This window comes from Semicossyphus pulcher, unplaced genomic scaffold, assembly GCF_022749685.1.
Source record: "Semicossyphus pulcher isolate SPU_LCO1_2020_fin unplaced genomic scaffold, fSemPul1.0.p SCAF_15, whole genome shotgun sequence".
NCBI lineage: Eukaryota > Metazoa > Chordata > Actinopteri > Labriformes > Labridae > Semicossyphus > Semicossyphus pulcher.
In genome coordinates this window covers 29,316,527-29,330,582 of record NW_027211659.1, presented here as the reverse complement: position 1 = coordinate 29,330,582, position 14,056 = coordinate 29,316,527, and the positions used below count along the sequence as shown (strand labels likewise).

The 14,056-nt window shown below is 45.8% G+C and overlaps 1 protein-coding gene across 1 annotated transcript in view; it reads left to right on the top strand.

Moving 5' to 3' along the window:
* The window catches only part of LOC138591995 (titin-like), a 170,653-nt gene that overhangs the window by 112,566 nt on the left and 44,031 nt on the right, over window positions 1-14,056 (top strand). The window contains 26 exon segments of the mRNA XM_069662571.1: window positions 103-402; window positions 527-820; window positions 930-3,899; window positions 4,026-4,346; window positions 4,456-4,740; window positions 4,857-5,162; window positions 5,308-5,471; window positions 5,574-5,814; window positions 6,043-6,318; window positions 6,397-6,696; window positions 6,931-7,233; window positions 7,352-7,651; window positions 7,818-8,105; window positions 8,305-8,607; window positions 8,719-9,021; window positions 9,123-9,428; window positions 9,909-10,196; window positions 10,406-10,696; window positions 10,791-11,078; window positions 11,183-11,465; window positions 11,630-11,937; window positions 12,057-12,161; window positions 12,262-12,459; window positions 12,561-12,857; window positions 12,970-13,557; window positions 13,667-13,969. Coding sequence (XP_069518672.1) covers window positions 103-402; window positions 527-820; window positions 930-3,899; window positions 4,026-4,346; window positions 4,456-4,740; window positions 4,857-5,162; window positions 5,308-5,471; window positions 5,574-5,814; window positions 6,043-6,318; window positions 6,397-6,696; window positions 6,931-7,233; window positions 7,352-7,651; window positions 7,818-8,105; window positions 8,305-8,607; window positions 8,719-9,021; window positions 9,123-9,428; window positions 9,909-10,196; window positions 10,406-10,696; window positions 10,791-11,078; window positions 11,183-11,465; window positions 11,630-11,937; window positions 12,057-12,161; window positions 12,262-12,459; window positions 12,561-12,857; window positions 12,970-13,557; window positions 13,667-13,969 — 10,209 coding nt within the window.

Sequence of the window (14,056 nt, the reverse complement as noted above, 5' to 3'; positions counted from 1 at the left end):
TATACATTTATGGAAACGTACAAGTTATAGCCATGCTATGATGAAAACTACATTTTATTTGAGAATGTATTATTCAGTCTTACACACCTCTGTTTCCACCAGACAAGCCTTCTCCTCCAAGAGACCTGTTGATCTCCGAGGTAACCAGCGAGTCTGCCTACCTGACATGGAAGGCTCCCGAGGACAATGGCGGCGCCGTCATCTCTCACTATGTTGTGGAGAAGAAGGATGTTGCCGCAGAACAGTGGGTGCCCGTCTCTGCAGCTAATAAGAAGCTGAGTCTGATGGCCATGTACCTGATGGAAGGAATCCAGTACTTGTTCAGGGTGGCTGCTGAGAACCAGTTTGGCAGGAGCAACTATGTGGTGACCAAGACACCCATCAAAGCTATTGATCCTCTCTGTAAGTAAAAAAAAAGTGATCTAAAAGTTACTCTTTGGGTCTATAGTTCTTAGCACTCACATCTGATAATTATGTCAATCAATCAATAATCAGCATTTGACTGTTATTTCATGGATTCCTTCAGATCCTCCTGGTCCACCCAAGAATCTGCACCACACTGATGCAGACAAGACAGAGGTTTGGTTGGCCTGGGAGTGGCCTGACCGCACCGGCGGAAGTGAAATCACTGGCTTCATTGTTGAGCACCAGGAAGAGGGCCAGACTGACTGGATAACATTCAAGACAGTCAGCAATAACCATGCTCATGTCACTGGTCTACAGGAGGGCAAGACTTACCGCTTTAGGGTAAAGGCTCAGAATGCCATTGGAATAAGCCGTCCTGACACCAGTGTGCCTGTGACCTGCCAAGAGAAGACATGTAAGAAACATGTTTCTTTTGGAGTTGTTTCTTAATGGAAGTATTGTTCCTGTTCTCATTTAAAGGCATGAAATCATCCTAATTTTGCTGCTGTTTTGTTCTTTTTCAGTACCACCAACTATTGAAGTTGATGTGAAACTTATTGAGGGTCTTATTGTCAAAGCTGGCAATTCTATTACCCTTCCAGCCAAGATGACAGGCATCCCCATTCCCACTGCCAAATGGATGGCCGATGGCAAGGAAATAACATCTGAGGGGCGCTATAACATTGAGTCTGCTGGATCCTCCACCATCCTTAGTATCCCAGAGTCCCAGAGAGGAGACACCGGGGAGTACATACTTACTGTGGCCAATCCTGCAGGCAGCAAGACTGTCGCACTGCATGTGACCGTGCTGGATCTTCCAGGTCCACCCATTGGACCTGTCAACATCTTAGAAGTCACCCCTGATTACATGATGATCCAATGGAGGGCACCCAAGGATGATGGTGGCACACCCATAACCAACTACGTTGTGGAAAAGAAGGATGTGAAGAAGCCGTGGGAGCCCTGGTCTGTCGTTAGCTCAAGCGGCATCAGTACCAAGGCCAAGGTATCCAGACTGGAAAAAGGTCGTGAATACATTGTCCGTGTCCGTGCAGAGAACAAGATTGGCATTGGTGCAGGACTTGAGAGTCCTCCCACCATTGCCAAGCACATGTTCAACCCTCCTGGTCCACCAGGCCTGCCTGAGTGCTCTGATATCACAGAGAATGCTGTGACAGTAGAATGGACCCTGCCTGACTATGATGGAGGCAGCCCCATTAGTGGCTATGTGATTGAACGCAGAGAAATGACAGGAAAGTGGATCCGTGTCAACAAAACACCAGTGCTGGACCTCAGATACAGAGTCTCAGGCCTGTTTGAAGGCAACAGCTATGAGTTCAGAGTGTTTGCTGAGAACGTTGCTGGTATCAGCGATCCTTCTCCCACCTCTGACCCTATTAAGGCGGCACGTGCAATCACCAAACCAGGACCCCCTGGCAATCCCAAGCTGAAAGACTGGAGCAAGTCCTATGCTGACATCTGCTGGACCAAGCCTACAAGAGATGGAGGCAGTCCCATCCTAGGCTATGTGGTCGAAGCTCAGAAGTCAGGAACAGCCAAGTGGGACAGAATCAACAAGGACCTCATCAAGATCTGTGCCTACAGAGTGCCAGGCCTCATTGAAGGAATGGAGTACAGATTCCGCATCAAAGCCACCAACAAGGTTGGAGACAGTGAACCCAGGGAGCTGGCTGAAAAAGTCTTAGCGAAGGACATCCTGGTTCCCCCTGAGGTTACTGTTGATGTGGCCTGTCGGGACTCTCTGACAGTCAGAGCAGGTCAGATCATAAGTTTGATGACCAGGGTGAAGGGCAGACCAGATCCAGAGATTACATGGACCAAGGATGCCAGAGCATTGTCCCGGGACAAGCGCACTGAGATGAACAACAACTATCCTCTGTGTGAACTAGTCATCAATGATGCAGTTAGGTCAGACTATGGTAAATATGCAATTGTCGCCAAAAACAGTAGTGGACAGGCACAGGCCACCATTATTGTCAATGTCTTGGACACACCAGGAGCTTGCCAGAACATTAAAGTAGCTTACGTGACCAAGAACTCTTGCATGGTGTCCTGGGAGAATCCTGAGGACAACGGAGGCACTGAGATAACTCAATACATCATTGAGTGTCGCCAGCCAAGCCAGAGGGGATGGACAATGGTCTCCAATGATTGCACCAAGCGCCTTATAAAGGCCCCTCTTACTGAAGGCTGTGAGTACTTCTTTCGTGTCAGTGCGGAGAATAAGATTGGTGCTGGTCCACCCACTGAGAGTAAGACACCTGTGCTGGCAGTTGATCCCATTGAGAAGCCTGGTGAACCCACTGACTTCCAAATCTCTGAGATTGGCAAGACCTTCTGCTTCCTTAAATGGAAGAAACCAGACTATGATGGTGGTAGCCGTAACTTAGCTTACCATGTTGAGAAGAAGCCTAAGGAGGCTGAGGAATGGGAGAGGCTTCACAAGGGTGCAATCAAGGAGACATACTTCATGGCTGACCGTTGCATTGAAAACCAGATCTACCAGTTCAGGGTTCAGACAAAGAATGAGGGAGGCGAGAGCAACTGGGTGACCACAGCTGAAGTCCTGGTGAAGGAACAGATTGTGGAGCCTGAAATCAAGATCAAACTGGATGGAACACTTGTGGTTAAGGCAGGAGATTCCATTCCTATCGAGGCAACAGTGAAGGGCAAACCACAGCCTGACATCAAATGGACCAAAGATGAGAGCACAGAGGAAATAAAGAAGAGCCACAGGCTTCAGATCGAAAGTGGTGCTGACTTCTCAAAGCTGCTACTCACTGCTGCCAGGCGCACTGACAGTGGCAAATATGTTGTTACTGCCTCAAACAGTGCAGGAACCTGCTCTGCTCATGCTAAGGTCAATGTCCTGGATAGACCCGGCCCAATCAGGGATCTCAAAGTTTCTGATGTAACCATAGACAGGTGTAATCTGGCCTGGGAGGTCCCAGAGGATGATGGTGGATGTGATATTTACAACTATATTATTGAGAAATGTGAGACCAAGAGGGGGGTCTGGTCAGTCCATACCAATGCCATCATCACTAATAAAGCTAAAGTCACTCGTCTTATTGAGGGTAATGAGTATATCTTCAGAGTACGTGCTGAGAATAAGATGGGTCCTGGCCCTGCAGTGCAGAGTGAGGCCATTGTTGCCGGTACCCAGTTCAGTGTACCTGATGCTCCCGAGGCACCAGAGGTCACTAAGATTGCCAAGGAGGAGATGACAGTGCAGTGGTCAGAGCCAGAGAAAGATGGTGGAAAGCCGATCACTGGTTATCTTTTGGAGAAGAGGGAAGAACATGCGGTAAGGTGGTCTCCTATCAACAAGGATCCAGTCCCTGCAACTCGTTTTACAGTTACCGGACTTCTGCCCCTCCATGACTACCAGTACAGAGTAAAGGCTGTCAATGAAATTGGCATCGGCAGCCCAAGCAAACCTTCACGTGCCATCACTGCCAAGGATGCAGTTGGTATGTACTCAAAAATAATGCTTTCATTGTTTTTATTCAATAAGATATTAAGCTTATGCTGGAATCACTATGGACAAAAATTTACTGCTTAATCTTCAACTATCACACCCCTTTTTCTTTTTACAGAGCCTCCTGCACCCCCAACCAACTTGAAGGTCCTGGACAGTACCAAGTCCACTGTAACACTGGGCTGGACCAAGCCCATTTCAGATGGTGGAGTCCCCCTTATTGGTTACGTTGTGGAAATGAGAGCGCAGGGAAGTGCAAAGAAAGGAGACGATGGCTGGAAGAGGTGCAACGTGGCTGCACAGCTGGTTGTGTGCGAGTTCACAGTCACAAGCCTGGACGAGAACCTTGTGTACGAATTCAGAGTGTCGGCTCAGAACCAGGTGGGCATGAGCCTGCCTTGCGACCTTGAAGGTGCTGTGATCCCGAAAGAGATTCTAGGTGAGGACTTAATTATAGACTTTATTAGAGTGACTAAACCACAGTTCATTTTTAGATGCGAACTGTACTTGCAATATCCAGCTGACACATTAACTATTTTTTCCGACAGAGGCACCAGAGATTGACTTAGACGCCAACCTGAAGCAGGGGCTGACCGTGAGAGCTGGCTGTCCTATTAGACTTTGTGCCACTATCAGAGGCAGACCAGCTCCCAAAGTAACCTGGAGGAGGATGGGCATTGACAACGTGGTTAGGAAGGGAAAAGTTGATATCATTGACACTATGACCTTCCTGGTTATCCCAGACAGCACCCGCTATGACTCTGGCAAATACTGCCTGACTCTACGGAGTCCTGCTGGAGAGAAAGCTGTGTTTGTCAACGTTAAGGTTCTGGGTACGTCCTGGTTTTCTTCAAATAACGCACACAAGTTTTACATACCTACAGCCAACAGTCCGTTTCAGTTAATTAATAAAAAACTAAATCCAAATGTCATTTATTTTACCTGACAGACACCCCAGGACCTGTGATGAATCTGGAAGCTACAGACATCAAACAGACATCAGCCATGCTGTCCTGGAATCCTCCAGAGACTGATGGTGGCAGTGAGGTTACTCATTACATTGTTGAAAAGCGGGAGATTGACCGCAAGACTTGGGCAACTGTCAAGGCCGAAGTTGAAAAGGATAAGATTCCCTTTAAAGTCAGTGGACTGATGCCAGGCACTGAGTACTACTTCAGAGTCAAAGCTGTCAATGAGTACGGTTCTGGAGTTCCCAGAGTGTCACCCACTTCCTACGTGGCCTCTGATCCTGTCAGTACGTATTATCTCTTAGTAACACAATGTGATACCAGAGCTAAGAGCTCACACACAGCTAACAGCTGCCATAGTGCACAGTTCTTCCTTTCTGTTTCATCAGTCATGAAAACATTTGAACACACCTGTCTGTATTCCCTTTATAGGCAAGCCTGATCCTTGTGAGAAGATTGAGGTTCTGGAGATAACTAAGAACAGTGCCGCAGTTGGTTGGGTAAAGCCACAAAGGGATGGCGGTGCCAAGATTGATGGTTACGTAATTGAATACATTGAGGTCAAACCTCCTCCAGAGATTCCAGCACCTGTGGAGGTTTGGAAAATATATATGCAGATTTTGTAAAACTGAAACTGTTATTATTAAGTACATTTAAAAAGTATGAATCATTTATCTAAAATGCTTTATATGCCACAGGTTCCTGAGGGAGAGGAAGCTCCTCCACCTCCTCCTCCGCCTCCAGTGGTAGAGGAAGAAGAGGAGACAGAACCTGAAAAGGAAGTGTGGAACGCCTACACTACAGTGAAAGGTTTGACAATCAGCATCAGCGGCCTAAAGGAGGGAAAGAGGTACAAATTCAGAGTGGCTGCCAAGAACATCATGGGGCTGAGCTCATTCACAGAGACCAGGCAGCCGGTTGAGATCAAGGAACAGATGTGTAAGTTCTTATGGCAGATAAATAAGAGATCAGCAAAAACTATTGCTAATAATTATTCCATTGTGTGCAAACAGTTAAACAGTTGATATGACCACTTATCTCAGAAAATCTTACTGGAATATCCAAGGATATCGCTAAATATGACTACCACTTCTTATTTTAAAGCTGCTTTAAGCTTTCTTAAGTAATCTCTTCAATCTAATCATATTCTCACTTTCTTATCGACAGTGGAGCCAAAAATTGTTATGCCAGACACAGTGAGTGCCAGAGCTGGAGCAAAGCTGAGAGTGGAGGCATTGGTTTCTGGAAAACCTGCCCCAACCTGCAAGTGGATGCGTGGTGAGGATGCAGTGGTCCCGTCCAGCCGTCTGGCTGTACACCAGTCCGGCAACCTGTGTGTCTTGATCATCAAAGACGTGTCAAGGACAGACAGCGGAGAGTACAGCCTGGTGGCTGAGAACAGCTCTGCAAAGGTGACCCAGGCTATGAAGATTGTCATCAGAGGTCAGTGTTTCTCACGATATCACAATGGGATGAAAATAAAAGAGGTTTTTCATATTTAAAGCTAAATATTTGTTTCAGACATCCCCGGTCCTCCCGAGGGCCCTGTGGAAATCAGCGACATCGATTCTGATGCCTGCTCCCTGTCCTGGAATAAACCACTGGAAGACGGGGGCAGCAATATCACCAACTACGTGGTGGAAAAATGCGATGTGACGAGAGGTGACTGGGTGACAGCTGTCTCTTCCGGCCTCAAGACCAGTTGCAGGCTTGGAAAGCTCATCCCCGGAAAGGAGTATGTGTTCCGTATCCGTGCTGAGAACCGCTACGGTGTGTCAGACCCCATTCAGTCTGACAGGATGGTCGCCAAGTTCCCCTTCGGTATGTGTCTGCAGTGCTGTCCTTAATTAAGGTTAAATAAAAAAACACTTCATCGTCTGTTTAGACAGAAAATCATGTTACATTATAGGGTCCAATATATTTATCAGAATAACAGAAAATGATAAAAAATATCTGCAAACAGAGCACAGGCTAGTGTGGGAACCTGTCTGTATGTAGGTTTCTGTCTAAAGTTAACAGGTTTTATCATTAAAAAGACTTTTACTTTTTTGTTAGATGTTCCTAGTGAGCCCCTCAACTGCCGCATCAACAAGACCAACAAGGACTGTATGTTTGTGGCCTGGGATAAGCCAGAAACCGACGGCGGTAGTCCCATCACAGGTTACTACATAGAACGTAAGGAGAGAAACAGCTTGCTGTGGGTAAAGGCCAATGACACCGTTGTCCGCACCACTGAGTACCCATGTGCTGGCCTCATCGAGGGTCTGGAATACACTTTTAGAGTATCTGCCATCAATCGTGCTGGCCAGGGCAAACCAAGCAAGAAGACTGACTTTGTCACTGCCAGAACACCTGTTGGTAGGTTTGCCACCTAGGCAACAAAACCAATTCACAAAAAAACAATGCAACAAGCATGCAATAATTTTGTTATTTAATTTTGTTTCCTTTCCTTTGCTCATTTTTTCCTGTGTCACAGACACTCCAGGTAAACCTGAGGTCCTAGACATAACCAAGAACTCTGTCACTTTGGTTTGGACTCGTCCAAAGAACGATGGTGGCAGTAAAATCATTGGCTACTATGTTGAGGCCATGCGGGTGCCGGGAGACATCTGGATACGATGCAACACCAGCAGCCAGAATGTCCCAAGGGAGGAGTATACAGTGACTGGCCTGGAGAGGGACCTTCAGTACCAGTTCAGAGTTATTGCCAAAACTGCTGTCAACATGAGCAAACCATCTGAGCCAACAGATCCAATCCTGGTCTGTGCCGAGAATGGTGAGAGATTTTGATTATTATGGCCAGGCTTATAAACCAATCACATTAATAACAAACGTTTTTTTCAGTTTGACTAGCTTAGCTTGTGCCTTTGAAAAGAAAAGTGGAGTCTCTGACCTGATGATCTGAGTCATGACACTGCTTTATCTCATCTTGACAAACATAGTTCCTCCGAGGGTGGAGCTCAACGCCAGGATGCAGAAGGGTCTTAAAGTAAAGGCTGGAACTACAATTCTGCTGGAGGCTGAGGTGTTTGGTAAGCCAATGCCCAGGGTGACCTGGAAGAGAGGTGATGATAGCCTGAAGTCAGGTGAAGGCCAGGTCATAACCCAGCAGAGGCATCACTTCCAACTTGAGATGACAGCAGTCACCAAAGAGCACACAGGAACCTACACCATCCAGGCAGATAATGCAAGCGGCTCCAAGACTGCCGAAATCGAGGTCAACGTCCTGGGTGAGTAGTTGTCTTCTTTTTCCTTTTTCTCAAGATGCCTGTTCAAACTCCTTTTAACTACATTGATACAAGTTTAAAGTTTATTAGTCTTTTTTTAAACCATCTCTAATGTCACATTAAGTTCTGCATTGATTTGCACGCAGCTTCTCCAATCAACATGCTGTTTGATTATCTGATAATTATTTTTCTATGTACTCAGATGTTCCTGGCCCCCCTGCCAGTGCCAAATATGTTGAGGTGTTCTCCACCAGTATGAAGTTGTCGTGGGAGCCTCCTCTGAAGGATGGAGGCGCTGCCATTAGCAGCTACATCGTTGACAAGCGTGAGACCAGCAGAGCCAACTGGGCCCAGGTCGCTGCAAAGATCAAGGGCGAAGTCCTTGAGCTAAATGTGGAGAGGCTGATTGAGGGTCATGAGTACCAGTTCCGAATCCGTGCTGAGAACATGTGGGGAGTTGGAAACCCGCTCATCACCAACCCTGCCATTGCAAAGAACCCATTCAGTGAGTAATCCACATCAATTTCTTTACATCAAACTAGCTCACTTCCACATGGTATAGTCTGTCAACCATGCCATACCTAAACTTAAACCTAAATTCTGGTGCCACTTCCAGATGTCCCTGGCCCTTGCGAGGCCCCAGTGATCACCAATGTGACCAAAGATCGTATGACAGTGAGCTGGAAAGAACCTGCTGATGATGGAAAGTCCACCATCCTTGGCTACATGCTTGAAAAGAAAGAGAGCAAGGAGCTGAACTGGACCAAGTTGAACAGGAAGCCCATGACAGAAAGAAGCCTGGACGTTACAGGCCTAACAGAGGGTGCTGAGTATGAGTTCAGAGTCACTGCTGTCAATGTTGCAGGGCTTGGGAAACCAAGCGAGCCCTCTGCTGGAACTACTGCACAGAATCCCATCAGTGAGTGCCATAACCCTTAAAAACAGGTCTCGCATAGTAAAATAAAACACACCATAACTCTCTGTATTTAATATAACCCGAGTCACTGTTCACTTCCCCAGCTCCTCCTGGCCCTGTTGTGAACCCCAGTGTGACGGACACAACCCACAGCACCATTAGCCTCACCTGGACCACCCCAGCTAATAACGGTGGAAGCCCTGTCATTGGATACTTGGTTGAGTGCAAGAGGACAGACACCACAGATTGGATCCGCTGCAATGTCCCCAGGAACCTGCAAGAAACCAACTATGTCATCCAGAACCTCATTGACAAGGCTGAGTACCAGTGTCGAATCACAGCTGTCAACAAGGTTGGCTTCAGCGAGCCAGTTGAAGTACCTGGCAAGCACATTGCCAAGAACATCATTGGTACGTATAATTTTCATTACCTGAACTGCATTTATTTTAATTCTATAGGACAGTGAGTGTAACATGAACTAGTGTAATCAGTATAACAAGGTAACCAACATACAGTCTTTTTCAGTTATTTAGAACTGGCCTTAATGAGGTTAAGTGCACCATATCACCATATATAGTTAGATGATGACCAAGACTGGATTAAAGAGATCAGCGTCATGTGGCTGGCTAACATCTTATTAGCCTGGCTCATTCAGTTTGTGTTCAAATAAAAGGGCTTAATGCATTCTTTCCCTTGTCAACCTAGACTGGCTGAAAGCTTGGTTACTATATTCTTCAGCAAAATAAATATTATTTTATTATCAGACAAAAACAAACAAAATTAACAGTATGTTGCCCTATTTGAATAAACATAATTTGGCATTTTGCAGCTATACTAATACAAAAACACTATTTCCTCACACTTATTAAATCTTTCTCCTGTGTGTAAAGTTCCCCCTGAGGCAGAGCTGAGCGCAGAAATGAAGGAGGGTCTGGAGCTGATTGCCGGTGCCACCATGAGGCTGCAGGCCATCATCAAGGGCCGTCCCATTCCCAAGATCACCTGGGCAAAGATGAACACCAACATCAAGGACCGCCAGGGCATTGTCATTAAATCCACCAACACGGACACCATGGTGATGGTAGAGAATGCAAACAGATATGATGCTGGCAAATACATTCTGAGCCTTGATAGCTTGGCTGGCATGAAGATGTACACCATCATTGTCAAGGTCATTGGTGAGTACAGGGCTGGTTTTATTTATTAAGAAAAGCATTAATCTCATTTTATTTTTATTGACTGTAGTATAAGTAAAGGGGGACTACTGACTTCTAACCCATGCCTGGAGCAATAGGAAATTGTATTATGTTCAAAAGCTAAATAAAATATATTCCCGTTTCATATTTTTAAGTTACACTGTTAGAAAGTTTTGTTTTCTTCTCTCCAGATACTCCTGGACCACCAGTCAACCTAATGGTAAAGGAGGCATCTAAGGACAGCGCCTCCATCTACTGGGATGCTCCACTGATAGATGGTGGCCAGGAAGTCACTCACTACATAGTGGAAAAGCGCGACACAGAGAGGAAGGCCTGGTCCATTGTCTCCAACAACTGCGACAAGACATCATTCGAGGTGCCAGACCTGGATGCTGGTCGGTCCTACTGCTTTAGAGTGTCAGCAGTTAACAAGCTTGGTGCTGGAGAGTGTTGCGAGACCGCTGATGCAGTGCGAGCATCTGGTGGGTTTAATGATGACAGGGTTTGTCCTTGAGATTCTTTAGTTTTTCTTACTTGCAAAAATCATACTCATTGCACACATATTTACCTTTCCAGAGGAGCCTGGACCTGTCATGGACTTCAAGACCCTGTTGGTTACCAAGGACTCTTGTACTTTAAGCTGGAAGAAACCCCTCACCGATGGCGGCAGCCGCATTATCTGCTATGTGCTGGAGGTTCTTAATGGTGACGACAAATACAAGGAGCTAATGAGGTCCAAAAACATGCAGTACAGTGCCAAAGACCTGGTTGAGGGAAGAGAGTATAACTACAGAGTCAAGGCTGTGAATGACTCAGGAGAGAGCTCTGCCAAGGAGCTGACGGTGGTCGCCAAGGACCAGATCAGTAAGTGACCGTAATTGAAATGAGTATTGAAAAATAACTGTATAAGAAAGGTCTGTAATGTGATCAAAGAAGAGTTCTAAAGTACTTTAAACTTCCCTCTGCAGTTCAACCCAGCTGTGACTTGAGGGAGTTGCCCAACATGTGCTACATTGCCAAGGAGGGCAGCACCGTCCGACTGAAGATCCCAATCATTGGCAAACCTACTCCCAAGGTCTCATGGAAAAAGGGAGATGATGAAGACCTGACAGATACAGGCAGAGTGTGTGCAGAGTCCTCTTCAGTTAACACCACCCTCCTGATTAGGGACTGCCAGAGGAGTGATGCTTCAAAGTACACCATCACCCTGAGGAACAGTGCTGGAAGCAAGGAGTCCACCATTTTCATTAGGTAGGAATTACACTGTTTCATGGCATGTCATTTCAGGCAATGAACAACAAGGAATACTTCCTCAACATCGATTGCATGTCACTAGTTATGCATCCATTAAATACTGGATATATTTAAACAAGTAACAAAGGTAAAAAGAAATGTATATAACTGTTTCCTTTCAGGGTGGTGGGTAAACCTGGCATCCCTGTTGGACCAGTTAAGTTTAAAGATGTTACTGCTGATGGTGCTACTCTGAAGTGGGGTGCTCCTAAGGACGACGGTGGCTCAGAGATCACAAACTACATCCTGGAAAAGAGGGACTCCATCACCAACATGTGGGTTACTGTATCCTCTACTGTGGAGACCAACACCATGAGGGTGACCGGCCTCCATGAGGGCACAGAGTACATCTTCAGAGTCTGTGCTGAGAACAAGTACGGCGTTGGAGAAGGACTAAAGTCTGAGCCAGTCGTAGCTAAACATCCATTCAGTAAGTGGTTTTAAGTCTATTTAAAGTTTGTACATTTAGGTGTTGAACCTAAAAATGTATTTTCTTATGAAAGTACTGTATAAATATCCTTAATAATTAATATACACTTTATTCTACAGACGTTCCCGATGCTCCTCTCCCACCTCAAATAGTGAGCATGCGCCATAACTCAGCTTACCTTGCCTGGTCTGACCCCAGGAAGACTGGAGGATCTCCCATAACAGGTACCGTCAGCTTGAACACCTGACCTTAACCACTATCAAACATATGAGATATGTTCACATGTACATTTTTTGACCAACTGTACTTTTTATTTTTGTTCAGGCTACCATGTTGAGTTCAAGGAGAGAAACAGTATGTTGTGGAAAAGGGCAAGCCCTACAGCCTTGAGGATGAAGGAACATAAGGTAACTGGTCTGACGGAAGGTCTTGAATACGAGTTCAGAGTCATGGCAAACAACCTGGCTGGTATCGGCAGACCAAGTGCTCCCACCGATCCACAGGTGGCCCTGGATCCCATTGGTATGTGTAAAAAAGTATGAGTGTCAATAAGTATAGAAACTCTTCTAGTTCTTTAAAATATTCAATAATTGACTTAAATGTTTTCATATCCGGATCATTAGATGCCCCTGGTAAACCTGATGTGATCAGCATCACCAGAAGCACCGTAACCTTGCAGTGGACAGAGCCACAGTTTGATGGTGGCCACAGACTGACCGGCTACATTGTTGAGAGGCGTGACCTGCCATCTAAGATCTGGGTGAAGGCCAACAACGTGAATGTTGTGGAGCCTGCATTCACTGTAATTGATCTACAGGAGGGCTGCAAATATGAGTTCAGAATCAGAGCCAAAAATGCCGCTGGTGCTCTCAGCCCCCCCTCGGAGCAGACAGATACCATTATCTGCAGAGATGAATATGGTGAGATATAAAATACCTCACAGATGATGTCTTTCTTGTGTTTCAGTTTTCTTTTAATAATTATCGAAGCAAAATGCATACATGAATAAAGTTTTTACTTTTCATTCAACAGCTGCACCAACGATAGTAATCGAAGCTCAGGTGAAGGAGGGTCTGACTGTCCGAGCTGGAGATACTATTGTCATCACTGCTACCAGTATCTTAGGCAAACCTGCACCAACCTCATGCTGGTCAAAGGGAGGGAAGTATTTTAAACCCTCTGATCTTGTTCATATTGAGACCACTGCATCTTCCTCCACACTGTCCATCAAGTATGCTAGCAGGAAGGACTCTGGAGAGTACATTATCACTGCCAGCAACCCCTTTGGTGTAAAGGAGGAAACAGTCAAGGTCACAGTTTTGGATGTTCCTGGATCTCCTGGACCCATTGAAAGTAGTGGTGTCTCCTCTGAAAAAGTCACTCTTACCTGGACAGCGCCTACCGAGGATGGAGGCTCTCCTATCAAGTACTACACTTTGGAAAAGAGAGAGACAAGTCGCCTGCTTTGGACTATCCTGGAGGAGAAGGTCATTGACTGTCACTACGTGGCCAACAAGCTCATCCAGGGCAATGAGTACTTCTTCAGAGTCTCTGCTGTTAACCAGTATGGTGGCAGTGAGCCATCTCACTCTGAGGCAGTCAAGATGGTTGATAGATTTGGTATGTGCAGTTACTTTATGTTCTTCAATGGAACTTACAGCCTACATTTTTTCCATTACAATTTACAACAATTTAGTCCATGAATGTTTTTTTCTGTCACTTTGTCTAGGTCCTCCTGGTCCACCATCTAAACCAGAGGTTGAGAAAGTTGACGGACATTCAGCCACTGTCACTTGGAGAAGACCAGCCGAGGATGGAGGAAGTGACATCATAGGTTACTGTGTTGAGAAGAAGGAGAAAAAGGCAATGAGATGGCTCAGGGCATCAAAGAAATCCATTGCTGAGCTCAGCTATGAAGTAACCGGTCTCACTGAGGGCATAGAGTATGAGTTCCGTGTTCTTGCAGAGAACAGAGCTGGTTTTGGAGAGCCAAGTGAACCATCTATGCCTGTCAGGACAATAGTTGTTGCCTGTAAGTAAAAATAATTGTTTCAGCTGTGGAAAGCAAAGGGGGGTAAAAATCCATTACTATGTAAATTCTTATGTTGAGATACATTGA